The sequence below is a fragment of the Neoarius graeffei genome, chromosome 2, assembly GCF_027579695.1.
Source record: "Neoarius graeffei isolate fNeoGra1 chromosome 2, fNeoGra1.pri, whole genome shotgun sequence".
Classification (NCBI taxonomy): Eukaryota; Metazoa; Chordata; class Actinopteri; order Siluriformes; family Ariidae; genus Neoarius; species Neoarius graeffei.
The window spans coordinates 41326077-41352404 of NC_083570.1; the positions used below are offsets into that span (position 1 = coordinate 41326077).

At 41.7% G+C, this 26328-nt stretch overlaps 1 protein-coding gene across 2 annotated transcripts in view; it reads left to right on the forward strand.

Annotated features, from left to right (window-relative positions):
* Positions 1-26328, forward strand: part of vta1 (vesicle (multivesicular body) trafficking 1) — an 80876-nt gene that overhangs the window by 10543 nt on the left and 44005 nt on the right. For both annotated transcript variants that reach the window (XM_060914233.1, XM_060914234.1), the window contains exons 2-3: positions 13503-13597; positions 24070-24197. In XM_060914233.1, the coding sequence (XP_060770216.1) occupies positions 13503-13597; positions 24070-24197 (223 nt within the window). The remainder of the gene's footprint in view (positions 1-13502; positions 13598-24069; positions 24198-26328) is intronic.

The following is a 26328-nucleotide window of genomic DNA, read 5'->3' on the forward strand; positions in this document are numbered from 1 at the left end:
ATTTCTAGTGCACTTAAGGCAAAAAACAAAATACAAATTGCTGCAATCGAGTCTTATTACACAGAATACATCTTTGCTAAATACAACACCGATAACAAACGAGATTCAGCAGACTCTGAAGATTAATGTTATGAGAGAGATCATTCTCATCTCATTATCTGTAGCCGCTTTATCCTGTTCTACAGGGTCGCAGGCAAGCTGGAGCCTATCCCAGCTGACTACAGGCGAAAGGCGGGGTACACCCTGGACAAGTCGCCAGGTCATCACAGGGCTGACACATAGACACAGACAACCATTCACACTCACATTCACACCTACGCTCAATTTAGAGTCACCAGTTAACCTAACCTGCATGTCTTTGGATTGTGGGGGAAACCGGCGGACACGGGGAGAACATGCAAACTCCGCACAGAAAGGCCCTCACCGGCCGCTGGGCTCAAACCCGGACATTCTTGCTGTGAGGCGACAGCGCTAACCACTACACCACCGTGCCACCATGCTAGGATCCTCATCTCATCTCATCTTGATTCTGTTAAAGCACAATAAACAGGAGTTAAAAATAAGTGAAATTTAGTTACAAGCGAAAGGAAATTTTCCTGTAGTTACTTGAAATGTAAATTAGAGGTCTGCGCGGGTTGGATTTTTCAGTCCCGCTCCCGCCCGCGCCCACAAAAAATTTATGATTTTCAGTTCCGCTCCCGCCCGCGCCTGCCATATTTTGTCCCGCTCCCGCCCGCAAATCCCGCATGATGCAGACATTCGTGTTATTTCTCAGGAAAGTTCTTGTCTTGACACAGCGTGATGGTGCCCCGCCCCCTACTTTGAGTGGATTTGAGCATAAATATCTACAGCTCACGTGCACGTTTGTTATTATTTACCTTGTTTCTGAATTCAGCATGTAGTGTCTCTAATAATAATAATAATAATTAGTGCTGTCAAGCGATTAAAATATTTAATCGCGAATCGCACATTTTTATCACATGAGAAACCATTGTAATTCTCTGATCAGCATAAAGTGAAATGGGCTTGCTTTGTACCAATGGTGTGTGGCTTTTTTATTTATTTATTTTTTTTATTGCAAAACAGAGCTAGTAAGAGAAGTGAATTGATTTACTGCTTGAGTTAGTCTACAACTCTAATCAGAGAGACAGGTTACACAGTGACGGTAGGCTTGACTCAATGCTATCCCAGAAATCCTTCCTGTAATATGCAAATGTGGCCGCCTCTGATTGGACAGCCAAATTTGCATATTAAAGGAAGGATTTCTGGGATAGCATTGAGTCAAGCCTACAGTCACTGTGTAACCTGTCTCTCTGATTAGAGTTGTAGACTAACGCAAGCAGTAAATCACTTCACTCATGGTTCTCTTGCTAGCTGGGTGTGAACTGCGAGTCATTAGAGTGATCAAAGGATTTCCCGTTAGGGTGATCAATGGCAAATTTAAGATGCCATTCCTCACTCAATCTGGCAATCTGACTCTCTCTGCAAATTTAGGCATCTTAAAATGTTTTTATTAATGCCAAATAAAATATCCAGCACAAATTATATATGATAGACATAAATTAATAATTTATAAATTTTATTTCAAACACGTTTTTAGTTAGCGGGACTGCAGCTTATCACCGCTCCCGCCCGCGCCGCATATGTGCACTCCCGCTCCCGCCCGCGCGCGCATATGTGCACTTCCGGTCCCGCCCGCGCTCGCAATGAGCTTTCAAAATTTGTCCTGCGCCGCACTGCTTTGCGGCGGGTCCCGCGGTAGTGCAGGGCTCTAATGTAAATACAGTAAACAATAAAAAAAAATTCAATAATGGTATTTTATGAAAGTACTACTTAAGGTAATGTAAATCTCGGCGAAAGAGAAACCAGTCGAAACCGAAAGAGTGAAAGTGATCATCATGGTGTTACCATGGGAACAGTCTTTTAACGAACACGGAAGTGGGCTCTGAGCGCCGAGTCCGGTGTGGCTGAGGAAGGGGACAAGTTTTATGTTTCATCTAAATTAGGCCATTTAAAAACTATAATATTATTTGGCAGTGGGCACAGAGGGAAGTGTAAAGTTTCGGTCAGTTTGTTTATCCGGCTTGTATGATGATAAACTCGTGAAGATCTCATCTCATCTCATTATCTCTAGCCGCTTTATCCTTCTACAGGGTCGCAGGCAAGCTGGAGCCTATCCCAGCTGACTACGGGCGAAAGGCGGGGTACACCCTGGACAAGTCGCCAGGTCATCACAGGGCTGACACATAGACACAGACAACCATTCACACCTACGGTCAATTTAGAGTCACCAGTTAACCTAACCTGCATGTCTTTGGACTGTGGGGGAAACCGGAGCACCCGGAGGAAACCCACGTGGACACAGGGAGAACATGCAAACTCCACACAGAAAGGCCCTCGCCGGCCCCGGGGCTCGAACCCAGGATCTTCTTGTTGTGAGGCAACAGCGCTAACCACTACACCACCGTGCCGCCCCACTCGTGAAGATATTTATCTAAATAAATGACCTACTCATTCTAAACCTGCCGAGCTTCGCCGGCAGAGCTCTCAAAACTCGTAGTATTTTGCTTCCATTCAAGCCTCGTTTCAAAATCTGATCAATAAGAACGCTACGTTTTTGGCGGTAAATTTGATTTTTCTCGATTTAACTTCCATATATGGAAAGCACGTGGCCTGGGCACGCCCCGGGAAACCGCTGACTGTCGACAAAAATGCACAAAATTACTTTACAAAACAACAAAATGTCTCAATTTTGATTAGCACAGGTTAGAATAAAATTTATAGGCCATGTTTGGTGATTTATGGCCGTGTTTTTTGAGACTTGGCCGTGTAAAACACGGCTGTACGGCTCGCTCACTAAACTTAATAAATATTTTATATATATACAGTGGTGCTTGAAAGTTTGTGAACCCTTTAGAATTTTCTATATTTCTGCATAAATATGACCTAAAACATCATCAGATTTTCACACAAGTCCTAAAAGTAGATAAAGAGAACCCAGTTTAACAAATGAGACAAAAATATTATATTTGCTCATTTATTTATTGAGGAAAATGATACAATATTACACATCTGTGAGTGGCAAAAGTATGTGAACCTTTGCTTTCAGTATCTGGTGTGACCCCCTTGTGCAGCAATAACTGCAACTAAACGTTTGCGGTAACTGTTGATCAGTCCTGTAGACTGGCTTGGAGGAATTTTAGCCCATTCCTCCGTACAGAACAGCTTCAACTCTGGGATGTTGGTGGGTTTCCTCACATGAACTGCTCGCTTCAGGTCCTTCCACAACATTTCCATTGGATTAAGGTCAGGACTTTGACTTGGCCATTCCAAAACATTAACTTTATTCTTCTTTAACCATTCTTTGGTAGAACGACTTGTGTGCTTAGGGTCATTGTCTTGCTGCATGACCCACCTTCTCTTGAGATTCAGTTCATGGACAGATGTCCTGACATTTTCCTTTAGAATTCACTGGTATAATTCAGAATTCATTGTTCCATCAATGATGGCAAGCCGTCCTGGCCCAGATGCAGCAAAACAGGCCCAAACCATGATACTACCACCACCATGTTTCACAGATGGGATAAGGTTCTTATGCTGGAATACAGTGTTGTCCTTTCTCCAAACATAACCCTTCTCATTTAAACCAAAAAGTTCTATTTTGGTCTCATCCATCCACAAAACATTTTTCCAATAGCCTTCTGACTTGTCCACATGATCTTTAGCAAACTGCAGATGAGCAGCAATGTTCTTTTTGGAGAGCAGTGGCTTTCTCTTTGCAACCCTGCCATGCACACCATTGTTGCTCAGTGTTCTCCTGATGGTGGACTCATGAACATTAACATTAGCCAATGTGAGAGAGGCCTTCAGTTGCTTAGAAGTTACCCTGGGGTCCTTTGTGACCTCGCCAACTATTCCACGCCTTGCTCTTGGAGTGATCTTTGTTGGCCGACTGCTCCTGGGGAGGGTAACAATGGTCTTGAATTTCCTCCATTTGTACACAATCTGTCTGACTGTGGATTGGTGGAGTCCAAACTCTTTAGAGATGGTTTTGTAACCTTTTCCAGCCTGATGAGCATCAACAACGCTTTTTCTGAGGTCCTCAGAAATCTCCTTTGTTTGTGCCATGATACACTTCCACAAACGTGTGTTGTGAAGATCAGACTTTGATAGATCCCTGTTCTTTAAATAAAACAGGGTGCCCACTCACACCTGATTGTCATCCCATTGATTGAAAATACCTGACTCTAATTTCACCTTCAAATTAACTGCTAATCCTAGAGGTTCACATACTTTTGCCACTCACATATATGTAATATTGGATCATTTTCCTCAATAAATAAATGACCAAGTATAATATTTTTGTCTCATTTGTTTAACTGGGTTCTCTTTATCTACTTTTATGACTTGTTTGAAAATCTGATGATGTTTTAGGTCATATTTATGCAGAAATATAGAAAATTCTCAAGGGTTCACAAACTTTCAAGCACCACTGTATATGGCTCAAAATGCCATCTGTCTATTGTTCAACATCATCCTGAACCTTGCAAGGCCAATGCTGACATAAAGTCAACCGTTTGGTACTTCTCTACCTCATGAAATTTTTAATTAAAAAAAAGTGAATACTCTCTAATCACAGATGCCCTGCCTCCGGCCTTACCCTTGAGTAGGAGTTGAGGAAAGTAAAGAAAATAAAGGTACTTCAAGGAAGGAACATTTTATTTACATTTTTTTTTGTACTTCTCAAATCGTAGTCACGCTTCAGGCAACCAAACTTCAACTTTTCGTGTCCCTGGTCGGTTTTTAATCACCACTGGCGACCGTGCGACTGCCAAGTTTCAACCCTGTAACGGCGTGCCCCCCGTGCGGTTTCTTACATTTTGAACATGCAGTGGTAACGGTTGGACCGCTAAGGGCCTCTGCATGCTCTTGCGACAAGGCTTTCGCAGATAGCTTTTCGCAGACAGTTGTAATTTATCGTTGAGCGGGGAGTAATAGGCGTGCGCGATGTTATTCACCGCCATAACGCAAGGGGGCGTGAAGTCGCGAAATCGCTAGGAGTAGTTGGTGGGTGTGGTTAGTGGAGTGTTTATCCTCCGGTTACTTATAATGACTAGAACTGGAGTCGTATAGATGTCCGTACTTCCTCACTTCCTCGATCAACCGCTCTTCGTGCTGCTCCATCTTCGCTCGTGTTTTTAAAAATGGCGGTCGTGAAAACAAACCAAACCGGGAAAGTAGGGAAGCGGAAGTGCGTGTACAGCAGATGTAGAGTGGACCAATCAGAGCCCTCTTGTCTGCGATGCTGTCTGCGAGGCTTCTGCGGTGGTCACAATTTTTGGGAGGTGCGCGCAGAGCGTCTGCGAAGGTGGGGGGGCTACGCAGACGCTGTCTGCGACACCATCTGCGAGGACTGGGTTGTCAGCATAAATTGGCCTTAATGGTTGAGCAGTTAGTGCAACACTACTGAAATGAAGAATTTTCTTTCCTCTGTGAACCTGCCTCCCATTCCTGCCCATGCACGTAAAAGCAAACAGTCTGTGGTGTCCAGTGGAAGTGAATTAGCCGAGTGGTGGTGTTCGTGTTTTGGCCACTCATCCATTCAGCTGCTCAATACTTTAAGGGTCGTTGGGGCGCAGACATGTAGTCTGACCCAGAGCCTCAGTTCTCCTGAATAGGGTCACACATTACACCTGCTCCAGCAGTTCTTATTTTTAAAGGGGAACTGAACTCATTTTAAACTTGCTTTATTTCTGAATTAACGTGTTATTCAGTTACGTTTTCGGTTTTAGTAACCTTATATTGTGACTTGTATTGGCAACTAATTGCAATTAAATGTTATACTAATCGGCCTATTTTGGTTTTTAGCCGTGCTGAATTTAGTTCATTTGGTCCACGGCAGGCGTCGCTTATCCACGCGATCTTCACGAGACTTGTGCGAGACTTCGAAACATGAAGTGTCAGCCAGCTGTCAGTGCCGCCATTTTGAGAACTGTTTTCCAAACAAAATATTGCGCAAAAACGAGTTTAAATGACGATTACTGCCTACTTTCTTCAGGCTTTCCTGATTGCTATCAAAACAAACACAACTTCCGGCTTGATTACATCAGCATTCGAAAGAGGGCGCGCGCGTCTCTTGACAACGTTGGCAGACGTCGGTCACTTTGATTTCCGCTGTAAGTTTTACTTCCGTCCTACGATGTCTTGCACAGGTCTCAACGAATCGCGTTTACGGCCATCGCTTTGACATACGGACTGATATTACAGAGCGTATTTCAAACACTCATAACTTGCTATAGCAGCGACAAAAATAGCGATCGAAAATGCATTCCGATATTTAATAAAATGAGAGAGAGAATTTTGATGATAAATTTGCCTTCAGTTCTCCTTTGTCATATTCTACATATTTTCCAGGTTATTTGAAAATAAATGGATTTAATATTTATTTCCCAGAATACCCAGTAACCCCTAAAGGCTGGGAAATGAAATTTATACAAGATTCAAACATACGTCGAGCAGGAAATTAATGCATCTGTTAAAACGGCAAGCATATTCATGGCTTGTTCAGAACATGATGTGGGATATAAGTACACTGGTTTGAATTTTGATAAATTTTCATCTCATCTCATTATCTCTAGCCGCTTTATCCTGTTCTACAGGGTCGCAGGCAAGCTGGAGCCTATCCCAGCTGACTACGGGCGAAAGGCGGGGTACACCCTGGACAAGTCGCCAGGTCATCACAGGGCTGACACATAGACACAGACAACCATTCACACTCACATTCACACCTACGGTCAATTTAGAGTCACCAGTTAACCTAACCTGCATGTCTTTGGACTGTGGGGGAAACCGGAGCACCCGGAGGAAACCCACGCGGACACGGGGAGAACATGCAAACTCCGCACAGAAAGGCCCTCGCCGGCCACGGGGCTCAAACCTTCTTGCTGTGAGGAGACAGCGCTAACCACTACACCACCGTGCTGCCCTAAATTATTATTATTTTTTTTAACTTGGTGCATAGAAATAGTCTGTTGTGTGGCACACCCTTCACTCTTGACACTCGTGACTAGTACAGAGAGTTTACCTTAAGGCCACGCGAGCCACGGGAAAGCTACAACTTTTTAATTTCCTTTGGGATCATTTCATTCCGGTGTGTGTTTAATTGACGAGTGTGTGGGAGGTAAACGGCTTTGTCTTCATTAGCGGATGATGTCCCTGAGGAACTGGAACAGACGCTCGTTTAAATATTCCCAGCGGTGGCTGAACGGCTTTTACCCAGCGAGCTGTTGAATTCATTTTTTTTCATTTATATTGGCTTGTTTTTAGTCTTTTTAGTCAATAAGTTTTATATAATAATTTTAATAAATAAATATTAGTCTACACTGGTATATTAAACAAAGGTCTGACCGTGTCAGATTTGCTTCATACTTCCAAAGATTAAGGTCATTAGTCGCAGTAAAGAGCATGCAAAATTTGAGCCTTACATCTTTGTTAGTTTTTTGGATATGGGGGCGTGGCTTGAATTTTACTGTCAAGACTAGCGCTGGATAAAAATAACTGAATTTCCATAAGCCATAACTTTTGAAATATTTAAGCGAGATGCATGAAATTTTCAGGAATGGTTCTTGGGTACAAGATATCTTTTAAATACTGTAACTGAAGAATCCTGTGTGTGTGTGTGTGTGTGTGTGTGTGTGTGTGTGTGTACTTACATATACACACAGTACTGTACAAAAGTCTTTGGCACATGTAAAGAAATGCTGTAGACCAAAAATGGCTTAAAAATAATGACGTGAAATGTTTGTGTTTTAAAAAAAAAATCCTATAAACAGTAATCAGTAAGCCACGATGAATGAAGCAAAGTCAGTATTTGGTGTAATGACGCTTTGCATTAAAAAAGTAGTAGTCTCAGGTACAGTGAGTGCAGTTTTATAAGGAACTGAGCTGTAGGTTTTACTGAGCATCTTCCAGAACCGGCCACAGTTTCATGGTTTTCCCCAAAGCGTTTTAGCGTATCGGGCCTGATACGCTCGCTCTGCCTGCCGATACGCTTAAGGCCAATTTATGCTGACAACGCAGTCCTCGCAGATGGTGTCGCAGATGGTGTCTGCGTAGCCCCCCCACCTTCGCAGACGCTCTGCGCGCACCTCCCAAAAATTGTGACCACCGCAGAAGCCTTGCAGACAAGAGGGCTCTGATTGGTCCACTCTACATCCGCTGTACACGCACTTCCGCTTCCCTACTTTCCCGGTTTGTTTTGTTTTCACGACCGCCATTTTTAAAAACACGAGCGAAGATGGAGCAGCACGAAGAGCGGCTGATTGAGGAAGTACGTACATCTATACGACTCCAGTTCTAATCATTATAAGTAACCGGAGGATAAACACTCCACTAACCACACCCACCAACTACTCCTAGCGATTTTGCGACTTCGCGCCCCCTTGCGTTGTGGCGGTGAATAACATCGCGCTCGCCTATTACTCCCCGCTCAATGATAAATTACAACTGTCTGCGAAAAGCTGTCTGCGAAAGCCTTGTCGCAAGAGCATGCAGAGGCCCTTAGTCGCTTTAGTTAAAATCCGATAGGCTTAGATTTATACCGATACGTTAAATTTCCTACCCACAAGTAACTAGATACATAGGCGAGCAAATAACAGATCCAATTACAGACTGATTGATATTTGTGTTAAACAAGCGCTCTTTTTTTCCAATGTTTGTGTTGATTCTGTCAAAGTAATATGTCCGCATGGTGTGATGCAAACAAACTGTAATCTGTTGGCTACGTCAAGATCACATGTTCAAACCGTCCAATAAAAATATCGAAAGAAAACGTCAGACATCCCGGAAGTTTCCGATTCATTATAAGCGATCTCATTGGCTGCCGATGTCGTCCCGCACCAGACGGACAAAGCCGACTGATTTTAATAAGCTAGGAGACTCGCTGGACAATTCGATCCACATCAGCATGGATGACAGCGAGATGGACTATGAGAGGGTCGGCCAACATCGGGCCGAGCAAAAGCCGAGGAGAATTAATCTGCTTTAAAGGAGGAGAAAACTTAATTCATTAGTTTGGGTTTGCAGAAAGATTATGTACTTATAAACACTCTCACGAAGTGAAGTTGTCCAAATGTGTCAAATACAGCATCATTTCAAATAATCATCATAAGCATTTTTGGCAGCGTGATGTCACTGGGATTCATTTAACAAAAGAAGGCTCCGGATTATTCTTTCGTTAAAGGCTCACAGTGACATCACGCTGGCAAATACGCTTATCATTATTATTCAAAATTATGCTACATTTGACACCTTATTAACAAATTCTCTTCATGAACGTGTTTATAAATACATAATCTTTCTGCAAACCTAAAATGTATGAATTGCGTTTTCTTTTCCTTTAAATATGTTTTAATCTTAATCTAGTCCATTTAATAAAGCGCCAAAATTTAGACTTTATAATATGCAGTTGCCTTCCTTTTCTTTTCAGCGTATCTTAGTTCTACATATATTACGGTAATTGCATCAGAAACATTCTAAATCATTACAGTTACAGTAATACAGCAACTTATTTTAAGGTGGCAGGTCTTAGGTTCAGATCCCTTTGTGATCAACAGGAGGTCATGATGATCGATTCTCTTCACTGGGTTACATAAGATGGAGCAAACCACTGTTCATATTTTCATGCACATTTTTGTTACAACATGACTTGATCATAGATAATTACACTACCGTTCAAAAGTTTGGGGTCACCCAGACAATTTTGTGTTTTCCATGAAAAGTCACACTTTTATTTCCCACCATAAGTTGTAAAATGAATAGAAAATATAGTCAAGACATTTTTCTGGCCATTTTGAGCATTTAATCGACCCCACAAATGTGATGCTCCAGAAACTCAATCTGCTCAAAGGAAGGTCAGTTTTATAGCTTCTCTAAAGAGCTCAACTGTTTTCAGCTGTGCTAACATGATTGTACAAGGGTTTTCTAATCATCCATTAGCCTTCTGAGGCAATGAGCAAACACACTGTACCATTAGAACACTGGAGTGAGAGTTGCTGGAAATGGGCCTCTATACACCTATGGAGATATTGCACCAAAAACCACACATTTGCAGCTAGAATAGTCATTTACCACATTAGCAATGTATAGAGTGGATTTCTGATTAGTTTAAAGTGATCTTCATTGAAAAGAACAGTGCTTTTCTTTCAAAAATAAGGACATTTCAAAGTGACCCCAAACTTTTCAACGGTAGTGTAAGTGCAAGGGATCCCCGTAGATTTTCAATCTATCGTATACCTCAGGAATCTATAACAGAACAGTTTAACTTGCATGTTGAACTTTAATGTGAAATTTCAAATGTGTGTACATTAATACTGTTTAGGTCAGAAATCATTGAAATGCTGGTAAAATCAATCCTATAATCATGGATCTAAAACCTCTGAGACTCTGAAAATGCACCTGAGAGCATCTGTTTTCCAAAAATTTTCCGGGGGGTCATGCCGCCGCACCCCCCCTAGTTTCACTTTGTGCCTTTGGTGCTCAATTGTCTGTTTTTTATCATGCCAGAATTTAGGGCTTTAATTTTTTTCTGGGGAAAACACTGAGTTCTCCTGGACATTTTGAATGTCACGTTCGCTTCTTAATTTTGCACCAAAACCCCAGTAGCCTTCATTGTTTTCTTTTTTAATCTGAAAAGTCGGCTCTTATGCAATATGCTGCTCAGATACAAACTTTTTTTTTTTTTTTCCTGTAACATTTAATTTTGTACTGGAAAACGAACGTTTGGACTCTAAAATGTTTTTTGTACCGACTTGATAATGTACTGCGTACTTTGTACTGTACGGTATGTACGTCCAAGGGTTTCATTAAGAAATTAAGTAGGTGGTGGAAAGAAGGAAGTACGGCGCAACAAAGCACGTTTGATACCCTCCTGCTGGGGGGTCCTGCCCTCGAAAATTTTCAATTTTTAGACGCTTTCTGGTGCATTCCAGGCCCAACTTTCACTGCTTGCTATTTTATAGGTGTTTATTATCAGTGTGTGCATAAAACTGAGTGTATGGCCTAATATATATATATATATATATATATATATATATATATATATATATATATATATATAATCCAAAATAATAACATGCTAGCACAATTAATAGCTTACACATGCAGTTGGAATGTCGGCCAATAAAACATGAATTATTAACTAAACCTGTGTAATTGAAATTTATTCATATTAAACTAACCTGCCGAGAGAAAAAGGCTTAATTATTTATATTTATTAATAATAAATAAAACTAGAAGTAGCTTAATTAAAGCAGGGAAGGCTGTTCACAGGGGGCGAGCTCTGTTCAGAGAACAGAATACATAGCAGCTACTATTCACCATGACTACTGACTAGTGGGGGGGGGAAAAACACTTAAAGCTACCGTAGACTGACTTCAGATTTTTCAAGTGTAGGTCATAAAAAGAATTTTCCCCGACACCCAATTATTTTTGTTTAGTGGCCCAAAAGCTACTGAATTCGAATCACTGACTTCTGGTTTTAATTTATTATTATTATTATTATTATTATTATTATTATTATTATTATTATTTTAAATAGAGCAATTAATGAATTTTGCACCATGTGACCCTAAATTCTCCACCATTTTTTTTTTTCTTGCTTCACCATGACGCAATACAAGATACTACATGCATCACGTGGTGGGCTTTCCCTGTTTGCGCAAGGCATTGTGGGATACAAATTTGAAACAGGAGAGGAAAGTGGAGGGCACGAATGAAGCATTGAAAGACCGACTACAGTAACGGAAAGCGAGAAGAAAAGACGTTATGTTGCGAAGGAAAGGAAACGCAGGACCAAACTAATAAATATCGGCGCTCAGCGAGCACCTCGGTGTGATCAGCTGTTCGTTTAGCGACAGAATGATGGAACTGTCAGTGCACGCTCAAAGGTAAACCTGTAGATGGCAGTAATGCAACACTGTGGATGCCAGCTGCTGTAAAACCCAAAAGAAGAAGAAGGTGGTTAAACTTGCGCATCTTACTTGTGGAATCCTAGGTCACACAGGGCCACGCCCCAGGAAATGGCCCAACAGACTGATGTTACAACTTAACATTTTATTTTTTTTTTAAGCTAAAGTCTTCTTAATTTTTTTTCATCTATAACATCTTGTATTGATGTATAATGACATTTCGTAACCATGCGTGCATGCTCCTCATCAGCAAAACTCCATTTTGAACTGTAGCGAATCAGAAGCAAGCTTTCTGGCACCCGGACGTTGCAACGACGAGCAGCCAGTCAGCGTCAAGCTTGCATACAGTGTAGCTGATGTGATTGAAGGTCAAAGCCATAAAGCGGCCGCGAGTACACAAACAGTAAAAAGTGTAAAAGAATGTGAAAATAACCATATTTTTAATAACCAATATTTATTTCCTAGAATACCCAGTAACCCCTAAAGGCTGGGAAATGAAATTTATACAAGATTCAAACATACGTCGAGCAGGAAATTAATGCATCTGTTAAAACGGCAAGCATATTCATGGCTTGTTCAGAACATGATGTGAGATACAAGTACACTGGTTTGAATTTTGATAAATTTTCATCTCATCTCATCTGTAGCCGCTTTATCCTGTTCTACAGGGTCGCGGGCAAGCTGGAGCCTATCCCAGCTGACTACGGGCGAAAGGCGGGGTACACCCTGGACAAGTCGCCAGGTCATCACAGGGCTGACACATAGACACAGACAACCATTCACACTCACATTCACACCTACGGTCAATTTAGAGTCACCAGTTAACCTAACCTGCATGTCTTTGGACTGTGGGGGAAACCGGAGCACCCGGAGGAAACCCACGCGGACACGGGGAGAACATGCAAACTCCACACAGAAAGGCCCTCGCCGGCCACGGGGCTCGAACCCAGACCTTCTTGCTGTGAGGTGACCGCGCTAACCACTACACCAACGTGCCGCCCTGGAATAAACGTATTTGATAAATAAAAAAGAGAAGTTTTTACTTTCAAGAACTATTATAGCGTTTTTCGCAAATTACTCCCGTCATTTCGCCGGTTTGTTTACATTCTAAGCGGAAATGATTTTGTCAGACGTTTTCTATCAAGTTTCCAGTGAATGTGGATCGAATAAAAGAGTTATTCCACTCACTCAATCTCCTCGTACATGGCTTATAGCTCACTCGGCGCTACGCACCTCATTGGCTGGCAGCTCATTTTCATGGAATAACTGTTATACACAGTGTGTGTCGAATTTAAAAAAAAAAAAAGACACACACTGTGTATAACAGTTATTCCACGAAATTGAGTCAGATATGAGCTGCCAGCCAATGAGGTGCGTAGCGCCGAGTGAGCTATAAGCCATGTACGAGGAGATTGAGTGAGTGGAATAACTCTTTTATTTGATCCACATTCACTGGATTTTGAGAAACAGAGCATTTTTTAAAAAATTAATCTTGTTCTAACGTCCTGTTTGTCACGTGTGTTTCATGTGTTCCAGGTCGTCTTTATGCCATGCAGACAGGCATGAAACTGGACAGTAAAACCCCAGAATGCCGCAAGTTCCTCGTGAAGCTCATGGATCAGCTGGAGATGGTAAGATTCGCCTGTGTGGATGTGGAGTATGTGCTAAATACTTGTGCGCTGCTTCAGAACATTACTGTAGTTAAACATAGAAGTATTAAAGTAACTGGTGTTTAAGAGTCAGGACAGTAAAGTACAACGGTAACGAGAAGGCAAACGTGTTGCGTGTCTGAGAGAGTAAAGCCTTCCATCTCACTAGAACCACACTTGTACCCTGTCCACACTAGGGATTTTGTACCGATACGAAACTACTTGCGTACCGCAACACCTGTCCACACTAGCAACTATACCGGTACTGTAGCGGTATAGAGATCTTGCATGTGACGTCACAGCCGATCCAGATTGTGACAGACGCCATCTTGTCGGTCAAACGCCATATTTCTGCCTTCTACTTCTGCTTCTACTTCTACCTTTTCTTCTGGAAAACCCTACTATATACAATTCTACTACAACGGCTGCGGCTACAAGCTCTCCCTACCTGTGCACGTTTTTTATGGTTTTTGTGTGTATTTTTGCGTGGTGTTCGTCTGTACCGGACTTCAATATCCACTACAACCGTATGGACTTACTGGACATTGGTTTCCAGCAGAAAATGATGGTTTGTAGCGATTTCCATCACATGCACAACATTCCGGACGAGATAGCGAGACCAGCGGGGTCTCCGTGGATTGTTATCGGGTCTGGCAGGCGAAGGAGGCAGCGCCGGGAGAGGAAGCAAAAGCGAGGCTGCAGAGCCGGCCTGTTGACTAAGCTCAGAAAACAGCCACTCAAACCTCCACTGCCAAGCCTCTACCTCTCCAACGCCACATCCATGTAAACAAGACGGACGATTTGGAATTACAGCTAGAATTACCTTATTCTATTCTATAATCGGCTGGTCAGTGCTTTACTAGATACTACTGATATCAGTACTAGTAATACTTAAGTGACTTACCCGTCCAATGAGGATTGTTATTTTCTTGTTTACAAGATGCCACATCTGAGTCGCTGACAAATCCTGAATTTCTGTAAAGAAAACTGTCCAGAGATTTATAAGCACGCAGTGCTTCACCACTGAACAGCGAGGGAAAGTTAATGAGGTAATTATACACGTCTGGGTATTCCACCTCTGGCAGTTCAACATCCACTGACACGGTCGTGAAAACTCCGTCCGGTAATCGATAAGGGTCACTAATCTGTAGATCCTTTATTTTAGACACATATCTAGTTATCTGTTCATTAGAAAAATGAGCCGTGTAGTCCGTCGGTTGAAATTGATCCATTTTGTACACGAGTGCAGCAGTATTCAGCGGTGTTTTTTACCGACAAGATGGTGGCTGTGTACTTTCCGGTCACGTGACTGCAAGATCTCTATAACTGTATCGGTACGAAACCCACACATGTATGGGTTTTGTATCGGTACTGTAGCGCTTCGCTGTAGTGTGGACAGATGAAGTGGTTCTGTATCGATACAAATATAATGCGAAAACGAAACGACTGTGGAGCTACATGGAGCAAAGAAAGGGGGAAGAAAGGGGGAGGGGGAAAGAGGGAGGAAGAAAGGAGGAAGAGAAGGGAAGAGGGAGAAAGTGAGGGGGGAGAAAGGGAGATTTGTTTTCTTTGTTTCTTTCTCAACTGCCTCGCGTGTTTTATATGATTCGACTGAATAAATGACCACCAGAAATACAGACTGTACATTGACAACAAAAAGCACACACACGTTGTTTCATCCGCCATATTCTCGGAAGGAAGTTACTCGGTAACCACGGAAACATTTCGCGCACACGCATTTCAACTACCGTGAAAGAAAACCGCAAACATTTCTCGCTAGTGTGGACAGATGCACTAAACTGTACCGGGATACTTTGTATCGATACAGTTGTACCACTTTCGTACCGGTATAAGTGTGAACACAGCGTTAGACGATAAAGGCATGTGTGAAGTAAATCAGTGTTCCATCAACATGAGGCATCTGAGAGTGAACTCGCCCTCAGTAAATACCCCCGGGAATTAATACACTTAATAAAGAGGTTTCAAGACTTTAATATTTCGAGTCGCAACATCATGATGTTCGAGGGTTGATGAATCTGAACATCAGACAAAACAATCGGACGAGTCAGTGAAATATGATTCATGATTCATTAGTTTGTGTGTGTGTTTTGTATTTGGTTTATTTTGGCGTTCCTCGTCATTACAGGCTAAATCTCCCGTTTCCACTTGAGAGTACGCTGTGTATATTTTGGCTGGAGCTTTTTATTTTTCCTCCTTGTGGGGTGTGTGCGGGTTTTTTTTTTTTTTAAAATGACTGTAGGATTTGATGTTTGTTCTTGGTTTGAATGTTCTTTGTTTGAATGTTTTGTCCACCAGTTGTGGTGTAGCTCCAACCCAGTTTTGGGCCTTGGTCCATTATGTGATGATGCCTGTGCTCCTCACTGTGAGTGAACTTGTTGCTGTTTTTGGCATCGGGGTTGTCCGGTGTTCCGGGTGGTGTTGCCTGGTGGCGTCGCGGTGGCTGTGCGGGCAGTTTGGGACGTGCCAGCGCTCTGTGTGGCGACGCTTCTGTGCTCGCTTTGTGGTTTCATGGTGCGGTGTTGCCCAGTGGTGTCGTGGAGGCGGTGTGAGACATACTTTTGTGTGCCTTTGGTGGGACTGTGGGCAGCTACGCCACTGGAATTACATCCTGACCCTCTTTTCGTGGACTTATTTATCCATCCATCCATCCATCCATCCATCCATCCCCCAAATTGTAAAGCGACCTTGGGTGTGAGAAAGGCACTATATAAATTGAACTTATTAACCCTTTGATGCAAAACATGGGTCAAAAGTGACCTGGCTGAGTTTTTATCTTCTATATCTTTGCAATAAATTAATTCCGTCATTCAGTATTCAAGGTATTCCTCAATTAACTTGTTTTTGATCATCATGCATCCTTATTTTATTTTTTCCTTTCTTACTTTTTGAATAAAACCCCTTTTTGTATCACTACCCTTCTAATGCACAACATGGGTCAAAAACGACCTGCATTCATTTTCCAGGTTATTTCATGTATGGCTGAGTGTTTCTATGATCTACTTTTGAAATAAATTCATTTTGTCATTTACTTTTCCAAATATGCAGTAAATATCTTGTTTTTGTTTAGCACAAATCATTTTTATTTTTCCTTTCTTAAAGGAACAGTCCACCGTACTTCCATAATGAAATATGCTCTTATCTGAATTGAGACGAGCTGCTCCGTACCTCTCCGAGCTTTGCGCGACCTCCCAGTCAGTCAGACGCAGTCAGACGCGCTGTCACTCCTGTTAGCAATGTAGCTAGGCTCAGCATGGCCAACGGTATTTTTTGGGGCTGTAGTTAGATGCGACCAAACTCTTCCACGTTTTTCCTGTTTACATAGGTTTATATGACCAGTGATATGAAACAAGTTCAGTTACACAAATTGAAACGTGGCGATTTTCTATGCTATGGAAAGTCCGCACTATAATGACAGGCGTACTAACACCTTCTGCGCGCTTCGACAGCGCGTTGATACGGAGCTCAGATATCAATGCGCTGTCGAATCCGCTCAAATTAAATAACTTCCCAGCCACAGAATGGCCTGATATTTTTTATTTATTTTGAGATATTACAAAAATAAACATATATCACAATGACCAAATTTCAGAGAGAACTAAATTTCACCGATTTTATGAAACCGAAAGGCCGTCTAGCTTTGAATGATGTGTTTGCCCTGATGAAGTTTGAACATGGCTGTTGTAGAGTTACAGGTGCTGTGTTTCTGTTGACCTGCTTAATGTGCAATTTGAAACTGCACTAAAAAGCAAGTCATGGAAACAACACTGGGGAACAATTTTAAAAAAAAATTCTGTTGAGTTAGATTCTTATGCTGATTAAAACTAAAATTGGCATGCTGATTCCAAAATTGCAGTCAGGTTTGTTTTTTGTTTTTTTTTTCCTAGCACGTCAAGTTTTTTTCTCCACAGCTTACCCTCCAGATAAGCAAAATTCCACTGATGAGCTGTAGTAAGACTATTTGAAGGTTATGGAAGAACGTTATCAGGGTAGATGGGATGTACATATGATGGCTGACTATTGTTGGAGCATCAAACGCGATAGTCCTCAAGTTGAACGCTCCAGAAAGAGCTATAAACATAAATTTTTACCTTAACTACTTGCACAGGCTACTGTAATGGCTACTGTAATTATAATTGTGTGCAAGAAGAAGAAACCTTTATTCGTCACATGCACACTTCAAGCACAGTGAAATTCATCCTCTGCATTTAACCCATCTGAAACAGTGAACACTGCTTGGTGAAATGGGTGGTGTAGTGGTTAGCACAGTCGCCTCACAGCAAGATGGTCCCAGGTTCGAACCCAGCGGCCGGCGAGGGCCTTTCTGTGTGGAGTTTGCATGTTCTCCCCGTGTCCGCGTGGGTTTCCTCCGGGTGCTCCGGTTTCCCCCACAGTCCAAAGACATGCAGGTTAGGTTAACGTGGGGCGGCCTTAGGCTGAGGTGCCCTTGAGCAAGGTACCGAACCCCTGACTGCTCCCCGGGCGCTCTGGTGTGGCTGCCCACTGCTCTGTGTGTGTGTGTGTGTGTGTTCACTGCTTCAGATGGGTTAAATGCAGAGGATGAATTTCACTGTGCTTGAAGTGTGCATGTGACGAATAAAGGTTTCTTCTTCTTGCACACAATTATAATTACAGTAGCCATATCCTTTGTAAAAACATAAGTGTTAAATAAACATTGCAGTCATGTCTGTTTCTTTCATATTTCATTGTATGTCAATATTTGTAAATTTTTATAAAACAAGCACATATCTGTTAAGTACAGTATTTTTCATATTTTTTAAGAAAACGGGGATCCTATAGTTCAAAAACTTGACGTGATAGAGAAAAACTGAGATCAGTTTTGGATTCCGCACCCAAAAATAGCTGTCGGACCTAACTCAACAAAAATTGTGTTCCCCAGTGTAACACCAATTCACATCCTTTAATGGAAACACCGAGCATTCGCAGTTGTCTTTTGTTGAATTTTATTTATTTTTATTTTTTACAATATCACTTCTATTGTGCGCAAGACTGCCGTGGAAACCTGGCTTGTGCGAACCGACCTCTTACCCAGGAGTTCAAATCCTCGCTCGTTTACTCTGTCAGAACATCTCTGTACGCTGAAAACACAGAGTACGGTATGTGTGAGTTGGGATTGTTTACTTGGAGAGGTTGGATCTTTGTAGAATCTGTAACAGTGTTATCAAATGTGGAGGCATCTAGACATTTTTACAGTTTCACAGCTGGTACAGTGGTGCTTGAAAGTTTGTGAACCCTTTAGAATTTTCTATATTTTTGCTTAAATATGATCTAAAACATCATCAGATTTTCACAGAAGTCCAAGAAGTAGATAATTATAATTATAATATTTTAATTGGTCATTTATTTATTGAGGAAAATGATCCATTATTCCATATCTGTGAGTGGCAAAAGGATGTGAACCTTTGCTTTCAGAATCTGGTGTGACCCCCTTGTGCAGCAATAACTGCAACTAAACGTTTGCGGTAACTGTTGATCAGTCCTGCACACCGGCTTGGGGGAATTTTAGCCCGTTCCTCCATACAGAACAGCTTCAACTCTGGGATGTTGGTGGGTTTCCTCACATAAACTGCTCGCTTCAGGCCCTTCCACAACATTTCGATTGGATTAAGGTCAGGACTTTGACTTGGCCATTCCAAAACATTAACTTTATTCTTCTTTAACCATTCTTTGGTAGAACGACTTGTGTGCTTAGGGTCGTTGTCTTGCTGCATGACCCACCTTCTCTTGAGATTCAGTTCATGGACAGATGTCCTGACATTTTCCTTTAGAATTCGCTGGTATAATTCAGAATTCATTGTTCCATCAATGATGGCAAGCCGTCCTGGCCCAGATGCAGCAAAACAGGCCCAAACCATGATACTACCACCACCATGTTTCACAGATGGGATAAGGTTCTTATGCTGGAATGCAGTGTTTTCTTTTCTCCAAACATAACGCTTCTCATTTAAACCAAAAAGTTCTATTTTGGTCTCAGCCGTCCACAAAACATTTTTCCAACAGCCTTCTGACTTGTCCACGTGATCTTTAGCAAACTGCAGACGAGCAGCAATGTTCTTTTTGGAGAGCAGTGGCTTTCTCCTTGCAACCCTGCCATGCACACCATTGTTCAGTGTTCTCCTGATGGTGGACTCATGAACATTAACATTAGCCAATGTGAGAGAGGCCTTCAGTTGCTTAGAAGTTACCCTGGGGTCCTTTGTGACCTCGCCGACTCTTACACGCCTTGCTCTTGGAGTGATCTTTGTTGGTCAATGGTCTTGAATTTCCTCCATTTGTACACAATCTGTCTGACTGTGGATTGGTGGAGTCCAAACTCTATAGAGATGGTTTTGTAACCTTTTCCAGCCTGATGAGCATCAACAATGCATTTTTCTGAGGTTCTCAGAAATCTCCTTTGTTCGTGCCATGATACACTTCCACAAACATGTGTTGTGAAGATCAGACTTTGATAGATCCCTGTTCTTTAAATAAAACAGGGTGCCCGCTCACACCTGATTGTCGTCCCATTGATTGAAAACACCGGACTCTAATTTCACCTTCAAATTAACTGCTAATCCTAGAGGTTCACATACTTTTGCCACTCACAGATATGCACGGCTCGAAATTTGCGGTGGTCCGGTCACCCGAGGCGACTTAATTTGTCATTTGGCGGGTAATTCCTGTCACTAGGCAGCCCGGCTGGCTAGTTGAAAATAAAAAAATATATATGAAGCGAAGATTCAGACACACCGTCAACTAAAGCCGCCACATATTAAGCGCGTGCCGTGTCTGTGTTAACCGATGTGTTTATCGGCAGGACGGAAACTACCGAAGAATTCCGAATCACATCGTGTACGAGTCAGGCTGTCGGTTTTTTCACTACTGCGCATGCATATAACGCATCTCGTTGAATACTGCGGTAATCTCGTAATCAAATTCAATAGATGTGGCCACATTATCGCCCATTTAAACACGTGTTTGTTTTTTTTTTTTACATCTGCCAAAGCTACGTTGCAATGTGGAATTTTCTGAAAGGTGTACAGAAACCGCCAGAGACGGGGACAAAGCGACCTCGGTCCGAAGAGGAGAAAAAGGCTGCCGATAAAGCGTACGAGAAGGAGGAACGACAAAGGACTTATAAGCAAATGTGGGAGCAGGGTAGGCCTTGGCTGCGATACGATTTTTATGGAATAATTCATTTTTTTCAAGTTGATTCCTAGTCAATATGAAGCTCCGAATGCTTTCTCTCTCATAAATGGTTAAATACAGAAAGCATGTTGGACATATTCTGGGTGCTATAGTCATGATAGTAAGTATATTTGTTTTCAATACTCATACGCCAAGTTGCCAAGTTTTCCAATATATTATTATTTGTTGATATTATATTATGGTGCTCTGTGTTGCTCTCATTTATGTATTTAACAGTATCAAAATACTCGGGTCTTGAAATAAATGCACATTAGTCATGAACAATGGTAACGACTCTCTTTTGTGCTATTTTTGACAGAAGTAAAATTCATACATGAACAAATTTTGGCGAGTTGATTTTCTGTTTGGCGAGTTACTTTGGAAGGGAACTAGTCCGGCTGGCTGGTGAGAAAATATATGAATTTCTAGGCCTGATATGTAATATTGGATCATTTTCTTCAATAAATAAATGACCAAGTATAATAAGGGTTGTTTTACAATCAGGGTACGCAAGCTAAAAATCACATTTAACACTTACTATCTTCAATATCAAAAGGCTTGACTAAATAAACTTGGTTGTTTATTGTAGCCCTGTGATAGCTCTATAGACCCCTTCGCATGTTTGTGATCTAACAAGTGGACATCGCCTACCGGATCCGTATTTAATTAAAGAGTGGACGGACGATGTTAGTAAGTTCCCTGGTATACAATGGCCAGATATATACTCGTACCTTATTGACAAGACTTCAGTGTACACCCACGAAAAACTTCATGCCTACAAGTCTTTAGACGCATTTGATTGTTATGTGTGGGCATGTACAACTTGATTAACAATGGGACATTCATATTCATTTTGTTTTAATCACATTATGCCAGTGATGTGATGGCAATGTGGCTTTAGCTACAACAGCAAATACCAACACTAAACAGCAATTTGCAGGAGGTAATGGCATGAAAGGAATGATAGTGTAAAGAGTGCAGCTAAGAGAAATCAGAGCTGCGTAAAAAGCGAGAGGCAGAGAGCAGAAATGAAACTGAACGGGGCGGGAGCTAGGTTAGAGCAGTCAACGTAAGTTGGCATTTAGAGTGAGGGCACACAATTTTACCTTTCCATCCTTGCTTTAAAATTGTGATTTTCGGCATACGCAAATAATGATGGCACAAAATCTGGACTGCTTGAGTCAAGCGAGACCTCTCCTACAAACAAAACTGCATGCAAAGCTAAGTTAACATGCTAACAATATTCATTACATTGTGTAACTATGACCAGCTAATCAGACAAACGTTACCAAAGTATTTTGCTACATCAATAAACGAAGACTAGAAAGAATAAAAAAGAAAGATTTAATAAATAGCCTGATCTTACCTGTGATGAGGTGGGCGCTGCAAACCCGCGCATTTTTGATGGTGCTTTCATCCCAGTCTACACGTTTGATGGCTTGTAGTCATAGACGTCGGCGATTTTTTTGGAATGGGTGAGATCCTGCTGGAATTCTGAACATTTTAACCCCATCACTGCTACGATTCTGACACCCGACAACACAACAACTAGGCATTTCTGAGTCTTTTTTGGGTCCAGGCTGCGCGCGCAATTTCCGCTTTCGTATGAATGACGTTTACTGCGAAGGGGTCTATTTACCATGCAAAAAAAAAATTTGGTGATAACGTTATTTTTGGTGAATGTCTGGCAGTATATGTCATATTTAGCAAAATTACTCGTGTCATTTAGAAAAAGTGCTTTTTTGACCACAGGTAGCTCCAAAAGGGATGCACTTAAATCATTCTTTATACCATAAAACAAATATTTGGTTCCATATCATTGGAAACATAGTTAAGTTTTAATGTTGAATGCCAGTAAGTTTTCAGACTATTTTGATCAAATTAGTATGGAATTGTGTCAAAAAAAAATGTCCTCTCCGAGACAGCTAATTTTTCAATATAAAATACCATATCTAAAATGATTATTTTCATCCTAAAATGTGGTCAAGATATTGGGACATAAATATTAGAGACAACTAACACAAAGCTTACAGACTTATATTTAAAAGCACTATGGAAGTAGTGGATTCCGAATTGTCCAAAAAAAAAAAAAAGTCCTCTCCGAGAATCACTTCATTTGTTTCCCCCAGCCCTGCTTAAAGCTACACTTAATCTTGTTATAATACAAACTATTATACATGCCTATCTGTTCTTTAACTTGTCCTTCACTTAAAAACTGGTACAAGAACCAGTTTGAATCAATTTGAATTTTGGACCCCTGTGACACAAACTTTGTACCCTGATTGTAAAACAACCCTTATTTTTGTCTCATTTGTTTAACTGTGTTCTCTTTATCTACTTTTAGGACTTGTGTGAAAATCTGATGATGTTTTCGGTCATATTTATGCAGAAAAATATAGACAATTCTAAAGGGTTCACAAACTTTCAAGCACCACTGTAGATCCAATAAAAATGGTTTCCGATTCTCTCCGTCACTCAGTATGGGCAAAAGCTTCTGAGACGAAATGTCCACATGCTTCATTCATGTTTTCGTGAAACTAGCCTGTTCTGATCCCGTTGTCCTTAAAAATACAGGCCGCCTTTAGTAGCACTGGCCAGCCAATTAAAAACGGCTCCAGTGTTCGTGTGTACTTGAGGGACTTGTAGTAAGCCCCAGGGAGAGTTTCTGCATAGCGACAGGATCCGGCCTGGGAACTTTTCCTTTGGACCCAGCCACTGAGGACATGCATTCACCCTGTTCAACAACTGATCTACTGTGCTCCGCTAGACACTTTTTTTTTAATGGGATAGATTTAAAAAAAAAAACACAGCAATGTATATTGTGGAGAAGTGTGTATTAGGTTGGACAAGTTAGCTCTAATGATGACTGTAACAAAAGATGACTTTTACACACACAATGTGATGGCTGGGAGAACTTTCCTCCGAGTGGTCAGGCTAACAAACCGCTCCTCAGCACACCAGCCCTAATCATGTGTGGGCAGGTCTCCAGAAAAAGTTTAATTACGTTGAGATTCTGCAGAGGACTAAGCTCAGAGTCGGTGATGCATCCCAGGAATCGATGCGTCACAGAAAGCCCAGGCTGTTCCGAGTGTCCCGCGCCAGGGATCAACATTCCACTCCGTCTTTATTGCCTTGACACATTCCTAAAGCCGAGTATTTGAGAAATGCTCCGTTCCTTCCTTGCCTTGTAATCTGATGGCGCGCTTTGCCAAATAGTTCAACCAATTGTTTTGTGCTGTTTGTTCCAGATGAAGAAAGAGCTCAGCACCAATGAATCCATCTCCCAGGAGATTGTGGGCAACGCCCATATCGAGAACTACGCCTTAAAAATGTTCCTGTATGCCGACAACGAAGACCGATCAGGCCGCTTCCACAAGTAAGCCCTGCTGGCTCTGGCTGAGCTGTTTACATCAGAAATATTTTGGGGGTTTTTTGGTCAAGCCTTAAAGCTCCCAGAGATCCAGCTTGAGTTTTTTTTTCCCTCTTTTCTTTGCTGTCTTCTTGCTCTGTAGGTGTGTACTTCTGTTTACATGCGACTATATCAGCGCTTGAAAGTTAAGAGGCCATTGTCTAGCTGACACACTTGTTGGTCATGATTCAGTGACTCATTGTGTACACAATACTCAAACTCTACCCTACACGAAGAAATAAGGCCATTATTAAAAAATGTTCTGTTTCCGGTCCACCGGCCGGGTGAGTGCCGTTTGTGCGGTTGAAATTTTTTTTTTTAACGCCGGTTTTTCGACATTTTTTTCGGGTTCGTAAATCTAAAATCGAACTTGACATTTCCGCATTCCCAGGGCTTTCCACTAAGGCTCATACTAGCCAACCGTGACAAATAAGTAGCCAGCCGGGGGGAGTAAACACAAAATAAACTCCTGTGCACGCAGTTCCCAGGATTAGATGCATTTTCCACAGACCATTTATTTATTCACTTTACTCAAATACAAAGTAAAATGGCAGTAAATCTTCTTTCTTTTCTTGCGTATTGCATCATGAGGCGTTCCTGGTTTGTAAATCTCTTATTTTCGGTGCATGACACATTCACGCAGCTGAGCATGCTATGAATTAACAACGACAACGGTCTGCAGTGGGGCGACACAATCACACACTCAGCCAACATTTCTCCATTTGTGTATGAAAATACACTCCAACCACTCAGTTTGGCTTCATTTACAACCAACGGTGTCTTTTGATGCCAGCACGTAATTGAACGAGAGAAGACTGGTTTACTGGAGACAAAATAAGCGTCATCTCTGCTTCTGTTCCCTCCGACACACTACTGCCTCCGCCGAGTGTGCGCGCGCACACACCGCATGTCGGGGCCGCGGATGAGTTACTCTCCCTTGATCAACAAAGTCGGCGGGGAATTTGTGGTTATTATCGGTACAAACAGCGCGAATCACAACTTAAATGAGTGCGGTTCAGTTTGACATTATTGTCAGTCCGTTAGATAAACATTTAATTTTATTAAAATCGAAAATTAATATTTAGAGCCTGTGGGCTACAAAAATAAGTCATTAAAGTAGCCGGCTGGACTTAATTGTGTAGTCGGCTGTATGGCCGGCAGCCGGCGCTTGTGGAAAGCCCTGTCGAATCAGCTCTGCGCATGCGCCGTGCGGCACAAAAAAACGGCAGCCACCATGAAGGAAGGAGATCCGGAGTTTTCAAACATTTGCTTAAGTATGAAATCGCAAAATGGTATTCTAGCGAACAACAAAATAGTAAAGATTCAGAAAAACAAATCATTCAGTGATCATTTTAATCGTGTAATTTCATCCGAACTCGGCCTAACGCTCGATTTAGAAATACAAAAAGTCCGCGTGTCGGGCATTTTAAGTACCTTTGTGAAAGTTTTGCAAATGTTGCAGTCAGCATTTAAAATGCTAACTTAAAGTTTTTGTACGAGTTTCAGTTGATTAAACCGTCATATTTTATTAAATGTGTCTGCTTTTGTAATAAAGTACTGAAAGAAAAAGCAAACACAGCATTGCGATTTCTTATCCATCCATATTAAAAAAAAATCCCTCCCTCCCGACTGAATTTTTTTGCTCACCCAGTGGACAGGAAACGGATTTTTTTTAAGGATGGCCTAACATCTACAGGGATGACTTGCAAAGAACCATTTTTTTTTTTTTTTTTTTTAATTCAAGGAAACTAGACAACACTTAATATTTAGACGCAGGAATGGATAATCATGTCGTTAGCTTGCTGCATGCCTCATATTTTGACTGCGTGAGGGATCGTGGAATCGAGGCGAGAGCTTCGGAACAGATTCATCCGCTTTCAGCTTTGATGCAAATTACAGGCAGCAGCCGCGTCACGCCGAACAATCAGATAAAGGTCAAGTTTGCGTTGTCTGTAGGGGAGCGCAGGGAGATTTGGGACAAGTTTTCATCTTTTGCGTAAATTCTTTGCAGATAGCGTCAAATTCATATCACACGAGAGAGGATTTACTAGAGATGACTTGCAACCACATGATCAAAGCGTGCTACGTCATGAGCGTC